This window comes from Barbus barbus (genome assembly GCF_936440315.1).
Source record: "Barbus barbus genome assembly, chromosome: 3".
Lineage (NCBI taxonomy): Eukaryota > Metazoa > Chordata > Actinopteri > Cypriniformes > Cyprinidae > Barbus > Barbus barbus.
In genome coordinates, this window is record NC_136731.1 from 24,469,119 (window position 1) to 24,491,208 (window position 22,090).

A 22,090-nucleotide genomic window follows, 5' to 3' on the forward strand; every position below is an offset into this window, starting at 1 on the left:
ACTCCTTCTTCACTGCAATATGTGATTATGATTATTCATTGCAGCATTTCACTTTCAATATTTGTGTAAAATGATTGTTGAACTGCATCAAACGTTGACCTAAGCAATCAATTTCCCACATAGCTGCGTTAGTTTTAAGTTTTTGTATTACTCTGCACTCTCTTTCTTCTCACATATATTCTCTAAATAATTTAAACTAGGATCATCTCTATTTATTCATCTATTTGGTTTGTTTGGTTTTTACAAAAAAGACAGCAACCAAATTAATTAAAAGCTATATATTATTTGTCTTTCGATGGTGATAAACGTTTGTCATCAGTAAATATGAAACCGTTTGTTACAAATAAATTCTTTCTCATTTAAATTATTTTAAAAAATGTAACAAGAAATGAGGAAAGTAATAAACACTTTTTAAAAAGTAAAAATATATACTTAATTTATTTTGGCTAAAAAAGTGTGTCATTTTATGTATTTTACATATATACAATGTACTATATATATATATGTATATACACACACATACACACATATTTAGCAGATGCTTTTATCCAAAGCGACTTACAAATGAGGACAATAAAAGCAATCAAAAACCATCAAAAGAGCAACAACATGCAAGTGCTATGACAAGTCTCGGTTAGCCTACACGTAGCAAGTTTTTTTTTTTTTTTTTTAAGAAAACAAGTAGATAGAATAGAAAAAAAGAAAGCTAGTGTTCTAATTTTTTTAGATGTACCTGTATATATATATATATATATATATATATATATATATATATATATATATACATGCATACACACATATATTATTGTATGTATACACATATTTAGTATGCTTTCTTAATTTACTGTTTAATCATTTAGCATGTTCCGTTTAGTGTTGCATTACAGGCTTGTTTGGAAGATTGTTGCATTGTGCATAAGTATTAACCAAATTCTTTGATTAACAATTAATGTAATTTAATATAAAATTATACTGATTTAGTTCAGACGATTTAGTTCGACCCCTCGACCAGTCCTGTCCCACAGCGCTGCAAGCGCGTAATTCGAAATAGCATCTTTCCAGCCAATACATCGACGCCTTTTATCCGCTCAGAAAAACAGACCAATGGAGCGTCGAGCTTCGCACAACGGCCAATCAGAACGCAGCAGCGGCCGCGGTGGGCGTATCTGTTTTCTGGCCAGTGAGCGCTCAGAGTTGATGTTTAAACTGTCCGCGCAGGCGTGGCTACGCGCTCGGGGGGAGGGGTTTAGTGGAAGTTGCATGGTCGAGTCAGAGGAAAGTTGTGTTTTAAACTGTACAACACTATTAGTTAACAGTAATATAGTAGGTTAATCAGTAAAACTGATTCTATTCATTTAGGTGCAAGTATTCAAGAGTTTAAACATTAATTCCAGTTCACTGTGAAGCTTTATTGCTGTAAGCTAACTTCTCAGATCCCTCCTTGAAATGAAAGCGGGCGGTAAGTAACTAAGTTACTTTAATCTCTCTAAGTGATTGATTTTCAGTTATTTAACTCTAATAAGTGTATAATTACATATTTCGTCGACAGTTATACACATTCCAGTTTCTATTTCATCATAATCAGGGCTGAAGTTTATTAAATAGCTACAAAAATGTAGACTTAACGTTAGATCTATTACTAACAACTTTATTTACCGAAATATAAATATTATATTAATCATAACAATGTTGTTTTAGTAAATATTAATATAATATCTCCTAAATTGAGGTCAGTTATCCTCTGTCCCACGACTGGTTTATCAATAAGGAGGGAAAACTGGCTAACTTTAGCGAGCATGTCAAAAAAGCAACACAACTAATCGTTATTATATAAAATGCGTGTTTTCTAGTAATATTAATAAGCATTTTCAACAATTTAGACTCAAAAACGATGTAAATAATCTCTCTTGGTGACCTTTATTTCGCAGTGTTACTGGTCTTGTACCATGGTAATACCATGGTATTCTTTGAAGTACATTGGTATAACATAAATATCATTGCTTCTGATTATAGTGATATATTGGCACCATAGTGTGTATCCAAGTACAATGGTATAGTGACACTATATGGTAGTGTCTTCTTTAGGCCTATACCATAGTACCACTAAAGTACTTTTTGCATTGCTCAACCAATTAACTTTTGTGTTTATTTCTATTTAATGGCAAATTTCAATATCTAGTGGGCAGAGTGACCAATATATAGAAGACATGCCATATAAAATGCAGTTTAATGCTGATGAATATGAATAATTCTGTTGATGAGACACAGTTATTGATATCGATTATCTCAAAATGGCCAGTTAATCGGCTAGGCCAATAAAACAACGATGAAAGAAACATTTGCAAAATTGCTGTTCGTGAAGATCTTTGGCCACAAGCTGATTTGTGATTGCATTTTCAGTTTCTTTATTGCATTTTGGATGCAATGTGCTTGTGTTAATTGTGAATTTCTTCTTCCCCGTCTCCAGTGCTCCACTGTCGATGTGCCAAATGTTTCTCTCTGCCTGTCCGGAAATGGGTGCGAAAGCGTGTGTCTGCCGTCACGCTGCTGTCTCTTCCTGAAGAGCTGCTCCTGTGTGTCCTCCAATGCCTCTCTGCTGAGGATCTCCTCGCCGTCAGAGCTGTTAGTCCAGCCGGATGCAAGCGTCTAACCTTATAAAGCCACCTTACCAAAAAGTGCTTTTCTAATGGTGAATGTCATTTGATCCCACAGGTTCATTCTCATCTTCGAGACATTATTGATAGTAACTCAAGCGTCTGGGCACGAGTGAGTTTCAAAGACCGTTGGCCGGCGCCTGATACCGTTTGGTTGTTTGAGAGGTATGATATATACCAACATTTTCACCAGTTTCCACCCTGTTTTCAGTTGTTTGTGCCTATAGATGAGGACCTTAAAACTAATTCGCTACTGATTCATATTAATTTGTGGACCAGTTTGTGAAATTTATTCAAAACAAGTGCATCAAAAGGACCTCGTGTAGATAGATTCACTGTAGAAATCGTTTGATTTAAATCATTTTCAGGCATGGAAAACACTTTTATTTCAAATTAAGTAATATTTCCAGATTTTCAGTTACTGTAGAAACTAGGGCTGCATGATTAATCAAAATCAAACCGAAATCACGTTATAGCCTAGAGTGATTGAATCACAAAGACTGTGATTTAATTCAATAAATGTGCTGTGTTTCAAAAATGAGTTTATTTATCTCAAAATAAAAGTTTATTTTTTTTAAATGAATAATTACGACACATTAGTGCTGTCAAATGATTATTATGTAATTTGTTTACATAATATATGTATGTGTGCTGTGTATATTTATATATGTGTGTATATATATATATATATATATATATATATTATATATATAAATTCAAACACATGCATGTATATATTTCCAAAAAATAGGTTGTTTACATATTAAATATATTTATTTATAATATAAATTACATGAACAATTATAGACATGTAAATATATGTCAGTATTTTCAAAATATATACTGTATGTGTGTGTATTTATGTATACATAATAAATATACACAGAACACGCAAATATTATGCAAACAAAAACTTTTATTTTGTATTAAAAATAAAAGTTTATTTGTATTAAAATAAAATAAAATTTAGTTTGTATTTTGTTAATCGCGATTAATTGTTTGACAGCACTAATATATAAAAATAATATATTTAATATGTGATTTTGTTTATAATGATAGTATTTCTTATTTTAATATTGTTATTTGATATTGAAATTTTTTTTTATTATAATTTCCTTAGTTTTGCCTAAATTGTGCTTACTAGTGCCTGTTCGATATCCATATTTGAAAACTTCTCACTTTCAAGGCAGATTAGTAAAAAAATTTTTGTTGTTGTTGACTTTATTTTTAATGTCATTTTTAAACATTTTTCTCATTAATTGTCCTCTACAATATCTAGAGCTGCGGAGAAAGGGAACTTCGAAGCTGCTGTGAAACTAGGGATTGCATATTTGTACAATGAAGGACGTAAGTTTCTGCTCTCATTCCCAGTGTTCCTGTGTCTTGATTGATTGAAGGATTTGATTTAATTGTCTGACTGGCTGATCAAAGCTGTAATGACGTATGAATGTTCTGCAGCTTCGCTCAGTGAGGAGGGACGTGCTGATCTGTGCGGCCACATGGCGTCGCGGTTCTTCAGTCTGGCCGAGAGCCTCAGGTCCCCGCTCTCCGACCCGTTCATCTGGCTCTTCATCCGGCCGCCGTGGTCCATGTCTGGCGGCTGCTGTAAGGCTGTGGTGTACGACCGACTCGAAGCTGAGTGCGAGACCAACCTGGTGAGCCATGCCTGAATATCCCAGCATTCATAGCCACTACACCTCCTCCGGGACCAATGTTTCTGTTTTCTTTTATTAAGATATTAATGTAAGCCTTAAACTTACTTGAATTCAATATGAAATGGCTATTCACATTTTAAAAGAGATATATAATTAATTTTATGAGCTGATTCTTTTAAACCTTCTGAAAGAATGATTATTTTTGCATATAATGTGTTTATTAATTGACTTCCCATTTTAAATGAGAATTGCATTTTATATGCACATTTCTAATGTTACAAAACTTTTCTATTTACAATAAATGCTGTATTAAAAAAATCATGGCTTTAAGCAGCAAAAACAGTTTTCAGCATTGATAATAAGAACGGTTATTAATAAACGGCACCAATAATAAAAATGCCAAAAATTCAGCTTTGCATCACAGGAATAAATTACATTTAAAAATATATTCAAATATCAGTTATTTCAAATTGTAATATTTCACAATATTACTGATTTTACTGTGTTTTTTGATTAAATAAAATTACATCCTTGGTGAACATTACAGAAAAAAAAAAATTCAGTAATAAAAAAAAAAAAAAATATATATATACATATATATATATATATATATATATATATATATATATATATATATATATATATATATATATATATATATATATATATATATATATATATATATATATATATTAGTCAATGTTGGGTAATTTTCTTTCTACAAAATTAAAAGAAAATGTGTTATTATATTTGCAAGATTTGTTACCATCTCATTCTAAATATTCTAATTTCTCTTTCTGCTTGTTTTCCAGGCCCGGAGAGGGACGTTACTGTATTGTCTGGCTAGAGTCCTTCAGCTGTTTGACGTGAGTGTCGATTTAAAACTTGATTTTAAAATGCAATTCTGTTAAGAGAATGATTGTGTAAAAAGTTTCTAATAGATTTCAAAGATGGAATCTCAATTGTAGCATCACTGAACTGCTTGTTCTCAAAGTCGAGGTCCACGAGATGCTTATAGACACCTGGTCATGTTGGGTTGGGGTTAATCATTTTATGTCTTCTGTGAAAGGGTTTTATCATTTGTACTTCTCATAGTCAGAAGGTCCTAAACTTCTCTCATCAAAACCCCTCAGACTCAATCCATATCAAATGAGCAGCAGTTGTTAAACATGGTTCGTGACTCTGTGTTTATCAGGATGAGGAGAAGCGTGACGAGGCTACGGCGATGCTGAAGGAGTCGGCGTGTTGCGGGAGTGTGCAGAGCTCATATCTGTTGTGGGAAATGAACCGCGGGTCGTCGGTAAGAGTTTCCACAGGACTCGTTGATCATTGTTAGTCCTGTTTCTCTGCTATTGATGCTGATGGATGGTTTGATAATCTGTCTGCAGACGGCTGACCCCGGCAGGTTTCTGCAGTGTATGCGCACGCTCAGGGACTACGCTGCCAAAGGATGCTGGGAAGCTCAGGTGTGCATGGAAAATTGCATTCAAAATTTACCTCATTTGGTTTTTGATTCATATTTTTAATCATAATGTGCGTGATAAAGTTATTTTTTGCAGAAAAATGTATTTTAAATATATGTTTACATATAATAATGTATATAATATTAATGTAATTCTAGTCTCCAAAAGAGAAAATAATATTCATGAGCCTAGCTTCTGATTGGCCTGTTGTTTTCTGAGTGATGCACCGCTAGGCCAACCACTGGTAACTAGGGTCATGTAGGACCGACGTCACAATTACGTCACCGCGCTAAGCTGTAAGCAAAACAAAGGGAAAATTGCCCTGGAGGTGGCCCATTCAAACCAAAGCAGATTTGGCTACATAAGGAGCTAATATCATCTTGTTGTGATGTTGGATGCCAGAATCGATGTAATACAGCCTCAAATTAGAAATTTGATCGCATACCTGCTGCCACAGCCAGACAAAAACCGGCGACAGCTGTGGTTAAACGCAATAAAACGAGCGGACTGGACAGAAACGATCGTCATAAATGCTCACGTTTGCAGCACACGCTTCTTATCAGAAAAGGTTCAATAGTATTGCCTTTTGTTGTTATGGGTGCGTCTGAAGATTTCTTGCATCTCACTATGTCGTGTATGAAATAATATCTGTGTGCATGTGTGTAAAACAACAAACTGACGATTTATATATAATCATTTGTAATTGTATACATTGTTGTGATTAATTGTGGCTGTAATAATATTGTATCAGTAAAAATAGTTGCCTGCTGAAATTGAAATGTATTTACATCTTCATCATGACTAGATAGACACAGTGAGTTTGTCTTTACTATACATGTTAGACGTGATCCACCTCATAGTAACAATCCTGTCAGATCGTCCATCCTTTGAGTGAGAGTGTAATGTTACAGGTCAGCTGATCTGGTTTCGTCCGTTAAAGTGAACCTTTTCGACATGTTTCCATGTTGTTGTTGCTCATGGACGCGATGCTGTCTGGGGGATTGGAAAAAGGGCGGAAAGTGGTGCTGGGGATGGTGACGGAAGGCGGTGACTTGTTGTTGTTCGGAAGTCACATTTTTACAGAAGTCACAGCGGCTCATGAAAAAACACAGCAACTTTATGCAGGCTGTGTGAACTTCACGGTGGACTGACTGTTTTGAAACGTATATGGTAGTTACATAGCCCCTAGATCTCTGTTATAATGAAAAAGGCTAGGAAATTTCAGTTTGGACAGTATGGGACCTTTAAGTCAATACCAATCATCCGTCTCCATTATACCTCCATTCTCACGATGCCCGTGCTCTGAGCACGCTCGTAATGGAAGTGCACAGCCTGGGAAAGCCACGTCATAATTCCTGTCATCTCATCTGGAGCTTTTCTCTTCCATTGTTGACAGTTATTTATAATAATCAGCAGCTGTGCCAGATTGAATGCCATTCTGACGTGTGTAAATAAGCTTGTATGGGGGCTTCAAATGAAGAGTGATCTTTGTAATGCCATAGTCTGTACATTTGTGACGCCATATTGAACACACACACACACACATTCTGGTTTCATGTTTGTCTAACTTGTCTATTCTGGTCTCCCAGCTGGCATTTGCAAAGTCTTGTGGCACCGCAAACCCTCTGGGTCTGGAGCCGCGGGCCTGCGCCGAACTCGTGGCCCAGTTCTTCCACTCTGGACCGTCACCCCTGATATACCCACAAAACCTGCAGGGACAGGACATCACCACTAAGAGGTACAACATCAACACTTCAGATGATCTCCTGATTCAAAATAATCCTGCAGTTAATAGACATGGAAAACCTGGAACTGTAAGAGCAGTTTATGATTTCTAAGATTGAAAAGTTACAGTCACAGATTTTTATAAATTGTTTTGGTTTTTCCCAAATTTAAAAGATTTAAAAATGTGTATTATTATTATTATTATTATTAGTGTTGTTGTTATTATTATTATTATTATTATTATAAGTAATATTTGGAAGTTAAATTAAAATAAAATGTATAAAAATAAAGATTAAATAGAAAGATTAGAAATGTTGCTCTCGCAACTTACCAAAATAAGTTGCTAACTTACTATAGAATATAGAAATATTCAAAAAAGAAAACTAATAAAAATGAACATTTCTAAACAAAATTAATAAAACATGAAGGTATTTAGAAATATTTTATAAAGACAATAAAAATTACAAAAGTGCATAACAAAATGGCTAAAACTTAAAGCTACAGAAATATTTAAATATAAACGACCAAGACAAATAACAGAATTAAACTATATATAGAAATGTAAAACATAAAATGAAGTTTATAATAAAATTATTAAAACTTAGTGCTATAGAAATATTTTAAAAACTAATACAATAACAAAAGCATTTAACAGTTAATACAACTTAAAGCAATGTAGAAATGTTACTAAATGTATATAAAAAATAAAAACACAATAAAAATGACAAGCGCACAAAATTACTAAAACGTAAAGCTGTAGAAATTTAACTAAAAATAAGACAGGACAAAAGCACGTTCAATTATTATAGAAATATTGAAATACTATTAAAAATGCTAAAAGCTATATAGAAATATAAAAAAACCTAATAAAAATTAAAACTACTAAACAACAAATTTACAAAAACAAAGCTATATAGAAATATTTTATAAAGCATTTAACAAATTGACTAAAACCGAAAGCTAAATAAAAATATAAAAAAGTAATGAAAATTTCTAAAACTTACAACAAAATTACTAAAAAAAGGTAAAAAGATAATTCAAATTATTAATAAATATTAGAGATGGTGTATATAAATAATATCGAAATAACATTTATCGAGTGTTGCATGATTTTTATTTATTTATTGAATTTTTTTGTATTACCAGCAAACCCTTGTAAATATATTGTGAGTATTCCACACATATTTCTGAGATCTAGTGATGGCAAAACAAATTTCCAGTCTGGCCCATGAATGTCAGTACTTCAAGCACTATTTGGCATTTTTGTTGATAAACTGATGGTCAGATTAGCCATAGTGGATTTAATTCTATAAATTTATTCATGAAATCAGATTTATTGAACAAATCCTTGCATTTTGTGGATCCATGTTTCCCCCTCATCACTCTTGTATTTTGGCAGGTATATTCTGGTGGACTGGCTGGTGGAGGTGACCACCATGAAGTACTTCTCCAGTCAGGTGCTGCACGTGACCATTGGCTGTGTGGACCGCTATCTGAGCCTGCGCTCGGTGCCCAAGGCCCAGTTGCAGCTGCTGGGCATCGCCTGCATGGTGATCAGCACACGGTGAGCCGCCACACACCACACAGACGCCCTGTGAACGCTGTTTCTGTGCTCAGCTGAACTCTCTCTGACTCGTCTGACCCCTCAGATACATCAGCAAAGAGATCCTGACCATTCGCGAGGCCGTGTGGCTCACAGACAACACCTATCAGTACGAGGACCTGGTGCGCATGATGGGGGAGGTCATCTCTGTGCTGGATGGGAAGATACGGGTCAGTTAACATAACCTTGAGTCTGAAGTTCAGAGTCATGTGCCAGAACTGAGAGAGCTGCGTACTTAAGAGGCATTTTAAGAGCACTTTGCCCAATGCAATGGTTATTCCTGAAGGCATTGCGATGCATTTAAGAAAAAAAGGAGAGAAGAGGGATGTCGAAAATATGCATTTCATGCAATACTGACAAGCAGTCTATTTGAAAATAGCTAGTTTTACGTAGTAATTATTTTTTGTCTATTTATATTTGTTTTGCCTAGTTCTAAAATATAAGTACATAATATTGTTTAGGAATTTCTATAGTAAATTGTGTGTATTTCTAGAAAATATTTTCAAATGTTTTACAGGAATATACAAATATTATAGGAATTTTATTATAGGTATTATATAATATAGATATTATGTATATTTTTTGCTATAACTAAAATATTATTTAAAACTTTTTAATTTATATAGTTATATACTTTATTATATATAATTATAAATGGATTATTTTACTCCATTTTTAGTATTTTATACTAAAATATATAGTTTATTTTATAAATCTTAGATAAATATAAATATATAGCGAAGTATTTAATATAATATATATAATTTTTAATTATTTCATTTGTCAATATACCTCCTCTATTATAAAATTATTTTACTCTATTACTCTATTAGAGTATTATATACTAAAACATTTTATAAATACGTGACCCTGGACCACAAAACCAGTCATAAGGTTCAAATTTTTTGAAATTGAGATCTATAAGCTTAAGGTTTATCATAGGACAATATTTGGTTGAGATACAACTGTTTGAAAATCTGGAATCTTGAGGGTGCTAATAAATCAAAATACTGAGAAAATCGCCTTTAAAGGTGTCCAAATGAAATTGTTAGCAATGCATATTAATAATGAAAAATGAAGTTTTGATATATTTACAGTAGATGTACAAAATATCTTCATGACACATGATCTTTACTTAATAATCCAATTTTTGGCATAAAAGAAAAATCAATAATGTTGACCCATACAATATATTGTTGGCTATTGCTACAAATTAAAATGTCTAATTAAAAACAGATTATTTTACTCTATTTTTAGACTTTTATTTAGAGTGCTAAGCTGCATTCTAACAAAACAAAAAGAACTTCGAAACACTTGTCAATTAAGATTTATTTTCTTTACTTATATTTACGTTTCCAATAACTGATATGCAGAGCCAATGTTTTAAGAATAATTTAGCATTTAATAATAAAAAAATCTGAATGAAAGCACAGAAAGTACCAAATGGTGCCATTTTATCTGTAAAACAGATATTTAAGAACTAATTACATGGAAGACAGATTATCAGTCTGTCTCTAATAAAAGATTATCTCACAGATGCTCAAAGCCAGTCTTTTCATTTATATGACCTATTTATTGGTGCTTTTGTACTGACTACCAAATGAACATGTTAATGTTGTGTTTCAGACCCCCACAGTGCTGGATTATGGGGAGGTGCTGCAGTCTCTGCTGCCCGTGGAGCGGCGCAGCTCTCACCTCTTCAGCTACATCTGTGAACTCTCTCTGCTCTGCTCGCCCCTCACCGTCCCGGGACCGGCCCGACTCGCCAGCGCCATCCTGCTGCTCACCCGAGCGTTGCACAACTACGGTACTGCCGCCATCACACCGAACACATGATTAGGGATGTAATGATTCACTCAACTGACGAATCGATTCACGATTTTGATTTCACGATTTTTTTCAACAACATGAGATTGAAGACAAATTATACAGTAAATGAGAAGGTGTCTTTTTACTAGGCTATTGCTGCACGTTTCTTTGTGAAACTGAAATATAACAAAACTAAATAGAAATTTTAAAGTGCCCCATTATGGATTTTTGAAAATGACCTTTCATGCAGTGTGTAACAGCTTTATGTGAATGAAAACATCCTGCAAAATTTGAAATCGGAAAAATGTCTCAAAAGAAAGAGTCGACTCTGAATCATTGAAACGAGTCGTCTTTAAAACGAATCCCAAACCATTTCATGTAGATGTCAACATGAAACATTAGCATATTGCCCGCCCACTCGTTGGTCTTTTTGCTTGGTCTGAATGAAAATGTAGATTCATTTTTTGCCACTAGGTGCTGCTTTTGGAGCAGTAAAAATTTGAATGCATCATCCAACCAGAGCTCCTGGACTAAATAGTTGTAAGCACCATACTGTTATATGGTGGCTTAGCTGTTATAAATTCACCATAAACCACGGCTTCACAGGGCTTATTGCTTTATTTTATTTTTATACGGGAAAGAAACAGTATGGTGCTTACAACAATTTAGTCCAGGAGCTCTGGTTGGATGATGCATGGTCTGCTTCATATTTTAGACTAGATAGTTCTGTGCTCATATCATATAACTCCTTGTGCTCCAAAACTAGTACGACCGGCTACCTGCTATTTTCTCTTTTTCTTGTTGTTTGTGTTATGGAAATGACTCGCTACTTGCTTGTCATTGGTCAGCTGTCAAAAAGGTGCTTGACATAGGTGTTTTTTTTTTTTCCAAAAAGTTGAAATTTTTCAACTTGAAAAGACGCTCCGAGGTGCAGAAAAAGACGTCGGCGGTGGCATTTTAAAAAGCGCTCAGGACTTTTTTGAAAACGGTTAATCTTTACATCCCTATGAATCATTCCACGAGCCTTATCGGAGGTTTTCTAACGTGTGTTTCTCAACAGTTCCCGTGTGGCCCGTCCAGCTGGAGGAAAACACCGGCTTCTCCAAGCACGACCTGGTCTCCTGCGCTTTACTGCTCTATGTCAAGTGGTGAGTGTCCATGTCAATCGTTATCCGTCTAATTAATTCATACAGAGGACATTTATCGTTATCCTGTGCCTGAGAGAAGCAGCACTTTCACAGCTTGGGTCTGTTGTCTGGTCTGTTTCCTCCTCAGTGTTTCCATGGAGGCAGTGATGTGCAGTCAGGCAGTCGTTATGTTAACGAGGTGTTAATGAGTTACCTGTGCTTGTCACTTCTGTCCTTTGAGGCGTGCAATCAGCGGCTGCTTTAGCGCTCCTCTGGGTTTGAGAAGTCATGCTCTTGTTGCTCATTGTTATGTTTGCTATTGTCATTATTTTTAGTTATTTATTTTACATTATTAGTTATAATATTTGCTGTAAAACTAAACCTAAAACCATCAAAAAATTGCTACTTGGGAATAAATGCTAACTAAAATAAAATCTATAAGTCAATTTATCTCATTTGTTTAGGTTAAGTTGAAATACTAATAAAAAATAGAAACTAATACTAATAAATACTATATAAACACATTTTTAAAAAGCTGACAAGCATTTAACTAAAATTAAAGTGAAAACAGAAATATTATGAAAATGAAAATGTATTAATATATGAAATTTCAGACCTAAATTAATAATACAACTGATACAACAACATGATAAATTATAACTAATAACACATTTAAAACAATTATAAACAAATAATAATTACAAGCAATCTAATATAAACAAATATTTGTTGTTATTATTATATTTGTAATCATAATTTGTGTATTGTTTTTGTATCAATTATTAGTTATAATATTTAGCGTTATTTTTTATTTCTAATAAGTATTAACAATATTAACAGAAAATATCATTCAAAATATTAAACTAATATAAATTATTTAATAACACTGATTGTAATTTATAAATTATTGTTTTATATCAGTATATCGAAAAGTAAAATCATTAAATATAAATCGATTTTTAAATAATTTTAAAAAGAATCGAGATCATAGGTGAATCTTTTTTTTTTTTTCACCCCTATTTGTTAGCATTATTGCTAAGATAAAAATGTTATTCTGTAATCAGCAAAAAAAAAACGCTGTACACAAATACTGGCTGCAAAACGCTGTTTTCTCTCAGTACTTTTCAGTTCCTAATGAAATACATTTCTTGTGACCTTCCTGTCATCTTCAATCAGTGTTTTCATTGAGCTTGCAGTGCATGCTGGGATTGTTTTCTACACTAAGCGTACATTCAAGGACAATGGGTTTTGCCAAAACAAGGCATAATTTTCCTGCCTACAGGTTGGTTTAGACCTTGATGCCTTAAAGAAATTGTAGCGGCGCCGTTGTCTTTTCTTGTGGGTCTGTAGCATTTTCTTGTACATTACGTTTCCGGCGCTGACTTTTTTTATGTAGCTCTGCTGTTGTCTTCAGATCTCAAAGGTTGAGACGAGTTACAGCGGTTTCTCTCTGAGTGACTTTGAGCGGGATAATGAGCCGATGTCACACTGATATTGAGCTCCTGATATTGGGATCCTGAATCGTGACTGAATCACTTTGTTGAGGGAGCTGGTGATATTGAGCTGTCTGCTCTCTCAGTGGAGATGAATGCTGAGCAGTCGAGCGAGTTTTGATCTGCTCTCTACAGTCTAGAAACACTTCTGTTTCAGGTTCAGTTGTGACTCACCTCCTGACCCTAAACTTTTACTTTTCTGTTTTATAAAACTAAATGCTTCCAAGTTACATGAAATGCTTGAAATCTGCATAATTTGACATTTTATGAAATGTGAAAGTAATTTTTTTTAAATAATAGTAATAATAATATGATTTGATTTGTTTTTTATGATTTATATATGACCTTTTAAGATGTAAATTAATTACAAAGATATCTAGACTAATATAACATTAATATTAATAAACATTATATGATAATTATTATAAATTATTCAATAAATGATTACAAATATTCTAATATTTACTAATTGTTTTGTATTTACATTTTTGTGATCAGTATAATTCATTTAATGTGTCTGTTTTTGTATCAATTAGTTATATTAGTTATAATATTTATTATTATTTAGTTTACATATTAGTTTAAAATATTTTATACATGCATGCGTGACTCTTTCTCTCCACTCACAGTTTCGGTCAGGATGTGCCCAAAGACTACAGACACGTGTCTCTGACTGGAGTCAAGCAGAGGTTTGAGGACGACGCGTATCATCAGATTAGCAGAGACGCGGTGAGTGTGCTCGACTCCTCTCAGAGTCCGCTGTAGTTCATTCGGTGAAGTGTGTGTGACGTGAAGTGTGTTTCTGTGTCAGGTGATGGGCTTTAAGGAGCTCTGTCAGGTGCTGGAGGTCCCAGAGGTGGAGCCGCAGGTGGAGGCGCCCAGCGCTAGCAGTCAGCTAACAGACATGCACACCTTCCTGTCCTCTCCCACCAGCAACAGCAAGAGGTGTGAACTAACATATGCCTAAATCCCGTCTAGAGATGCAGGATAATGATAGTGTTTGAACCCTGATTTTTCATGTGTAGCCTATAGTGAGTAACGGTCTTCATCTTTTGAGCACTATCTTGGAGTCACAATATTACTACATGAACACCAAGACAGTTTGAGGAAACGTCAAATATCATTCATTTCAGATTGTAGGGGGTGCTGTAATTTAAGAAAATCCTTTAAATTCTTTAACTCTAATGGTTGAAATTTGCCACAATTTATTCTTCTATGTTTTGCAAATAAGTTTTCTATCCTTTTTTTTGTGTGTGTGCTAGGACCCTGAACAATATTAGGGAAAATATTGTATGTCATATATAAACAGACAAATCCTAATAATTTAAAAATAATTGTTAGTTAATTGGTTATCGTTATTAGTTAAATTTTTTCTAACACGTTTTATATTAGGTTTATATAATAGAATCCTTATTCTTAGTTAAATTTATTTGTTTTTGTATTAATTATTAGTTATATTATTTGTTATCAGTGCTTTATCATTTTTTATTATTAAATAATAGTAGCATTAATTGTAAAACATTTAAAATAATTTTAGTTTATTTATTTAAAGTAAATTATCAAGGCTGTGTAATTAATTAGTAATAATATTTTACAATATTACTTTTTTATATATATATATATATATATATATATATAATAGAGCAAATGCAACCTTGGTGAGCATAATTTAGTTTTTTTGTTTTTAAAAACCATCTCACTGACCCAAACTTTTGACACTTTTTTTATCTATTTGTCTGCATTAATGCTTAAAACATATTTTTAAAGTATTAAAAGATTGGGTTAAAGTATCTGCTTAGTTCTAAAAGTAATAATCATTATTTTTTTCTATAAGTGTTTTCTGTGCCAGGTTTATGAATTGATTAAACTGCATCAATATTTTTTAAGTTAAAGGATTAGTTCACTTTTAAAAAAACTTTTGCTGATAATTTACTCACCCCCATGTCATCCAAGATGTCCATGTCTTTCTTTCTTCAGTCGAAAAGAAATTAAGGTTTTTGATGAAAACATTTCTCCATAAAATGGACTTCATTGGGACCCAAACGGTTCAAGGTCCAAATGACAGTTTCAGTGCAGCTTCAAAGGACTTTAAACGATACCAGACGATGAATAAGGGTCTTATCTAGCGAAACGATCGGTCATTTCAAAAATAAATAAAAAAGTTTAAGTTTTATAAGCACAAATGCTCGCCTTGCTCTGTTCTGTGATGCGCGTTCGTGACGTCACGTAATACGCAATGACGTGGAAAAGGTCACGGTTGACTTAGGCGGAAGTACCGAGTCAGTAGGCTTTTTAATATTAAAACACCTAGGATACGCACACGAAATGGGCATTTTAAACCATAAACTGACACAAAGACATTTGAATATGTGTATATGGTCCTCCTTCCGCACATTTGTAAACACTGACTCTGTACTTCCGCCTAAGTCAACCGTGACCTTTTCCACGTAATTGCGTATTACGTGACGTCATGAACGCGCATCACAGAACAGAGCAAGGCGAGCATTTGTGCTTATAAAACTTAAACTTTTTTATTTATTTTTGAAATGACCGATCGTTTCGCTAGATAAGACCCTTATTCATCGTCTGGTATCGTTTAAAGTCCTTTGAAGCTGCACTGAAACTGTCATTTGGACCTTGAACCGTTTGGGTCCCAATGAAGTCCATTATATGGAGAAATGTTTTCATCAAAAACCTTAATTTCTTTTAGACTGAAGAAAAAAAGACATGGACATCTTGGATGACATGGGGGTGAGTAAATTATCAGCAAAAGTTTTTTTAAAAGTGAACTAATCCTTTAATGTTCAACTTGTTTGTTTTAAAATGTTCTTATGGCTGATGTTTTAGTGTGAATGCTGTTAAAAATTAAACGATAAATTTAGAAGATTAGCCATCATACATATTACTATTCATTAAAAAAAAAAAAAAATTCTTCCAGATTTCTGTCTGCCAAAATATTTATATCAGTGCATTACTAATACTGATGTTTTTTTCTGCATCCTTAAGATGATGTTTTGTAAAATGTGGGTGGAGGTAAGATGATTTGAATGCATTGTGTTTTTTTTTTTCATTTTTAAAAAAAATTTTTTGTTGATCAGGAGGCGTGAGGACAGCATGCAGGAGCACCGGGGCAGCTTCCTGGCCACGCCCACAGCCGAGCTGTCCACTCAGGAGGAGATGCTGCTGGGAGACATCCTGGACTGGAGCCTGGACACTTCCTGCTCTGGCTACGAGGGCGACCGGGAGAGCGAGGGCGAGAAGGACGGAGAAAGTGAGTGGGGGGAAATGGCTCATATGTCATCTGCATCATATTCTGAATCATCTTACACAAAAACAATAAGACAAAGCCAATTTTTATTGATGCATGAGTCACATTAGTGTCTTGAGTTCATCAACTTGAGATTCATTTTGCATGGATTATGAGCAGCTACTTCAGTTTTAGTTCTATTTTTATGGAATATATTTAAAAATATAAATATACATTATATAATTTTGAAGGCAAGGCAAGTTTATTTATATAGCACATTTTATACACAATGGTAATTCAAAGTGCTTTACATAAAAGGAATTAAAATAGTCAAAAAATAATCACAACAAAAAAAGGAATTAATTTTTAAATGATTTAGAAATAGAAAATGATGATACATAAAATACAGTGCAGTCGGACGTAGTCTCAGCCTCAGACATCACGCATTCGGACCGTTGGCTAAACGTCTTGATGCATATGGTACTCTTATTTGGAAACACTACATAAGTTTCGAAGTCATCATTGGATTGGTTGAATTATACAGGATTTCAGGGAGACGTGTGTGTCGTTCTTTAACATTCCACCATCCATCCATCCATCCAAAACAAAAATGGCGTGGTGCCAAACCCCCTCACGAAAGAAGAAAGCCGTCGTATTTACAACTGTGACGACGAGCGCTTGTCAGGATCAACTAAACACTGGATTTTCAAAAGTATGTGAAAATTGTAAAGTTTGCACCATAGAATCTTTAAAATATGTCCAAGAGTTTTTTTTTTTACTCATCGCCTTGCATTTCCACGCCCCGAAACATGACACGGAACGAAACGTGATTGGTTGCTTTAACTGTCAGTCATATGGTGTCTGGGGCGGGCCTTGGCCATTCAAAGCAGCCAAAGTTCCCAGACCTTTAGCCGTCAGCCCTGAAGGTCTGGCTATGCGAGACTAGTTCGGACGTAGCACAGTGCTCATTCAGTAAATAAGGCTAGTACACCTAGAAACTACCCTCATGTCATATTTCCTTTACTCTGTGAAACATGTTTTTTTTTTCCCCACTAAAAATTGTGCAACAATCTTTATTAATTTAAAAATTATTTATTTAAAAAAAAAAATTATTAAATTAATTTTAATTCATTAAATAATTTCTTAAAATAATGTATGTATTAGAAATATTAAAAAAGTTTTAATTATTAAAATTCTTAAATAGTTTGTTGTTAGCTTAATACTTTTTATTAAAACAGTTGTATTCATTGGAAAAAACGTTAATAATTGTTTCATTCATTGTTAAATTAACTGCAAAACAAATTAATTTTCATTATTTAATTAATTTAATAATAACATTGTTAATATTTAATTCATTAATTTATTTTTACAAATGATTAAAATTGATTATTTCCCAATTAAATTAACATGAATTAAAATCAAAATAATTAATGTTATTATTTTATTTGTTACATTGTTTACACAATGTATTACAAATTAATATTATCATTTAATTTGTTATATTTTAAAAAATGTAAATAATTTTAATTAAATTATTAAAACTCTCACCTTCAAGAAAGTGTTTCAAAATGTGATCGTTATAATCAAATGACAGTTAAATCTGTGTCTGTTCCTCGCACAAAGCTTAGCTTCAGAAGATTTGAAATAAAGCACACAGCTCGTATGGGTGACTTATGCTGTTTTGTAAAATATTACATTCTTGTTGAAGCTCAGGTTTTTTTTTTATTATATTATATTATTTATATTTTTGTGCTTTATTTTGTGCATTATGTGCGAAAAGAAAATACTACAATGTGAGCAAAAAAAGCTCTTTTAAGCTTCATGACATTTGAATAGTCCAAGCACCTCTTCTGTCCCACTCATTAAAGTCTGAAAAGCCAGTTTGATGAGTAACCGAATTTCTTTCTGCCACAGTATATGCTATGGAGGTGCTGATGGAGCCGGCGGTCGAGTGCGCTGACAGAAAGATGCATTGTTGCGCGATCTCCAGCGATGACGACAGCCTTTGTGAAGAGCCCACCGAGGAGGCGGCAACAAGCGGGAGCGGCAGACCCTGGACACGCCACTTATCCTCCTCTTCCTCTTCCTCTTCCTCGAGCACCTTTTGCACAGACAGCCGCAGCTCGGGCTACTCGTCCATTCAAAGCGTTCCCAGTCCATCCGTCTCTTCCTCTCTGGTCTCTCCCCAAAATCCCGCCGGTTTCTGTCTCCTGCTGCCGCCCGTGCAAAGGACTCGCCGACAGGTGAAGAGGAAAAACACGGCGGCGCACAGCGGAGGAGAGGCAGAGCGGGACGAGGACGCAGCCAACGTGGGCTTTCTTAGCCTCTGATTGATTGACAGGAAGCTGTCATCCCTTAACACATCACTTCCTGGTCACCCGCCAGGAGCACTTTGGTTCACGGGTGCTGATGGTCTTTATCTCAGAGCAGCGAGAGTGAGATAAAGCAGCTGAAATGTTCGTATCTGAGCTTTAAATACGATTATTAGAAAAAGGTCATGTTGTTTCCTTCCCATAATGCATTTCACTTCAGCTCCCGATGGCGGGAGCGCCTTTGCCTGACTGTTGCTGTTGACAAGCAACGGGATTAATGCCTCAAGTGTGTTAAAATCACTGGAACTGTCGCTGTTTTTGAAGTCTTGTGTACGATATTACGTCTTCGTATTTAAAAAGCGGACTGTTTACATAAAAGGACTTAAAGTTTATCAAATATGTTTTTTTACAAAGTTACATGCAGCTATGGAGAAAACCCACTCAGTCCATGAAGTTTCATGCTAACAAATGTGCTGTCGGAACAAAACTGGTTCGTTTACGTGGATGTTTCTCGTCGCGTATTTTGATTATTTATCTGGAACTGGACTGAACGACTCCAGTGTTTTTATATTTGTGCATAGCTTTGCGTTCGCCACAAATCTTCTGCCAAAGTTCTCACATTAACGACTTTCATACTGTTTTTCTGCTTGATACCACTGATGTTTTGACCTGTGAAACCTATGGAAGCTTGTTTCCGACAGTAAAAAAATGCAACTTTATTTCTCACAATTTAGCCTTTTTTTTGTCACATTTGTGAGTTAACATCTCGCAGTTCTGACTTTTTCTCAGCATTGAATGATTTTAACATTATGAGATGTAAACTCGCAATTTTAAGAAAATCCGATTTTAGCTAAATTGTTTTCCTCAGAATTGTGCTTTATAACTCACAATTGTGAGTTTGTATTAAGAACAATTGTAAGTTTTCTAATCTAAATCAGAGCTACACGGTGTAAACTCGCAATTGTAAGAAAAAGGCCAAATTGTGAGATAAATTTGCAATTGCAAGGGGAAAAAAATTTCAGTTGAGAGTTTATATCTTGCAATTCTGAGAAAAAAAGCTAGAATAGCGCAATGTAATCTCTCAACTGCAGCGAACAAAAAATTCAGAATTGCGAGATATAAACTCGCAATTGTAATAAAATCTGAATTGTGAAATATAAATTTGCAATTGTGAGGGGAAAAAAACTCAGGATTTCGGACTTTTCCCCCCTTACAATTATGAAATTATATCTCACAATTCTGACTTTTTTTCCCAAGAAAACAAGTAGGAATAGCATGATGTAACCTCTCAATTGTGTGGGAAAAAAAGTCCAAATTGCCGTAAACTTGCAATTCTACGAAAAAACAGTCCAAATTTTGAGATACAAATTCGCAATTATGAGGAAAAAAAGTCAGAATTCCGAGTTTATATCTCACAGCTCTGACTTTATAAGTCGCAACTGCGTACTTATATCTCACAATTCTGAGAAAAAAAAGAATAGTCAGAATAGCGGGGAAAAAAGTTGCAATTGCCTGTTTTTTTTATCCTGTGGTGGAAATGAGCTTCCATAGAAACCTGTAAACGTACAGTAAATCTGTATGAATTTTTCACACACTTTTACGACAGATCCAATGCAACAGCCGATGAATGCGATCGTTTGACATGCTTTTTCGTAATGACCTCGAGAGATTCCGAGCACTTTTTATGACCCAATGCTGAAAAGTGAAATGATGCTTCGTAACGAGTCTCGATGTTTTATCTTTATATATGCTTGAACAATCAACTGTACGTATATATACGTATATATATATATATATATATATATATATATATATATATATATATATTGTGAGTGTTTGACCGTGTTCATCTGTTTGAGGTTATGACACTAAAAGCATTAAGTTATTATTTTTGTGCAGGTCTTGTTGGTACTGTATGTTGAACAGCACTAAGGATTGCAACTGTAAATAATTAGTTCTTGTGTATAAGTGTAAATATATAAATGTATGAAGCTGTGAAAGGCCATGTGAACTTGAAAACAGACGCGTTTGTTAAATTCTGAAAACCACAATAAAACAATACAGTAGTTACATTTGCATGCCCGCAGTGTTTCTCTTGCATACTTGGGGGAACTTGGGGTTTGCAACCATTTCATGTCTTTCACTGCATATTAAACCATTTTGATTTAGTATCGCTAAAGATCACACTTTAACAGTGGTTTGGTGACCTCATGAACACATTGCTGGTCAAACAGTTAAACTGTGGTTTTGTTAAAAGATTAATAATGTTAGTCAACAATTACTGAGTTGTGGGTCACAATAAACAAACAAAAAAAGGTATTTTTTGTGTCTGTTGCACCTGAATACTTGCATAAATAATGTGATACAACATTTGCATGGTTAAAAAATGTGAAATAGTAAAGACACTATATATATATATATATATATATATATATATATATATATAAAACTTGATTATGTTTTTAGTTTTGAAAGTAAAAAAGTAATATAATATTGGAACATGCATATGTGCTATTCAAATCCTTACTGATAAAATGGGTATATTTTTTGCATGATTTTAAAAATCCAGCAGGTAATGGCACAATGCGAATACATAAACAAATGCATATTGTATTCGTTTTGTATTAGTGTGATGATAAGATACATGGTTTGCATATATATATATATATATGGTTATTTTATGCATTCTATTATATATTTTTTATTATTATTAATTCTCAAAAACAATATGCAGATAATAACAATAATAAATGATGGTAAATTAAAAATAATATTAAATCAAATAAAAAGGGAAGGTGTTAAATACTTTCAAACTAGAAACACAGTGATTTTGAGAATGCCAAGTCATTAAAGACGGGAAAATAACGGCAGACTGCGCTTCTTTGCACGGTATCTTTCTGTTAATTTTCATGTTGAAGCGTTACGCGCAGGTGAGGTACCTGGCATCTGTAGAGCAAGCAGACGGACGCGCAGGTCACGTGGCCGCAGGCAGCAGCCCAGCT

At 34.0% G+C, this 22,090-nt stretch overlaps 1 protein-coding gene across 1 annotated transcript; it reads left to right on the forward strand.

The window, feature by feature from the left end:
- Window positions 1-1,217: 1,217 nt before the first annotated feature.
- On the forward strand, window positions 1,218-20,555 carry LOC306850754 (cyclin-F-like). The gene is made up of 17 exons (XM_079386599.1): window positions 1,218-1,459; window positions 2,468-2,622; window positions 2,713-2,819; window positions 3,934-4,001; window positions 4,113-4,309; window positions 5,122-5,175; window positions 5,505-5,609; window positions 5,698-5,775; window positions 7,362-7,510; window positions 8,897-9,061; window positions 9,147-9,270; window positions 10,727-10,907; window positions 11,970-12,057; window positions 14,159-14,258; window positions 14,341-14,474; window positions 16,628-16,800; window positions 18,691-20,555. Exons 1-17 carry the CDS (start codon window positions 1,447-1,449, stop codon window positions 19,104-19,106), a joined length of 2,307 nt encoding a protein of 768 aa, XP_079242725.1. The 5' UTR covers window positions 1,218-1,446; the 3' UTR covers window positions 19,107-20,555.
- Window positions 20,556-22,090: the final 1,535 nt, after the last annotated feature.

Bases quoted from the DNA above. Each gene is read 5' to 3' on its own strand.
- LOC306850754 (XM_079386599.1), top strand. The intron at 9,271-10,726 runs GTCAGTTAACAT...GTTGTGTTTCAG, and splicing joins TGCTGGATGGGAAGATACGG to ACCCCCACAGTGCTGGATTA. The intron at 12,058-14,158 runs GTGAGTGTCCAT...CTCCACTCACAG, and splicing joins TTACTGCTCTATGTCAAGTG to TTTCGGTCAGGATGTGCCCA.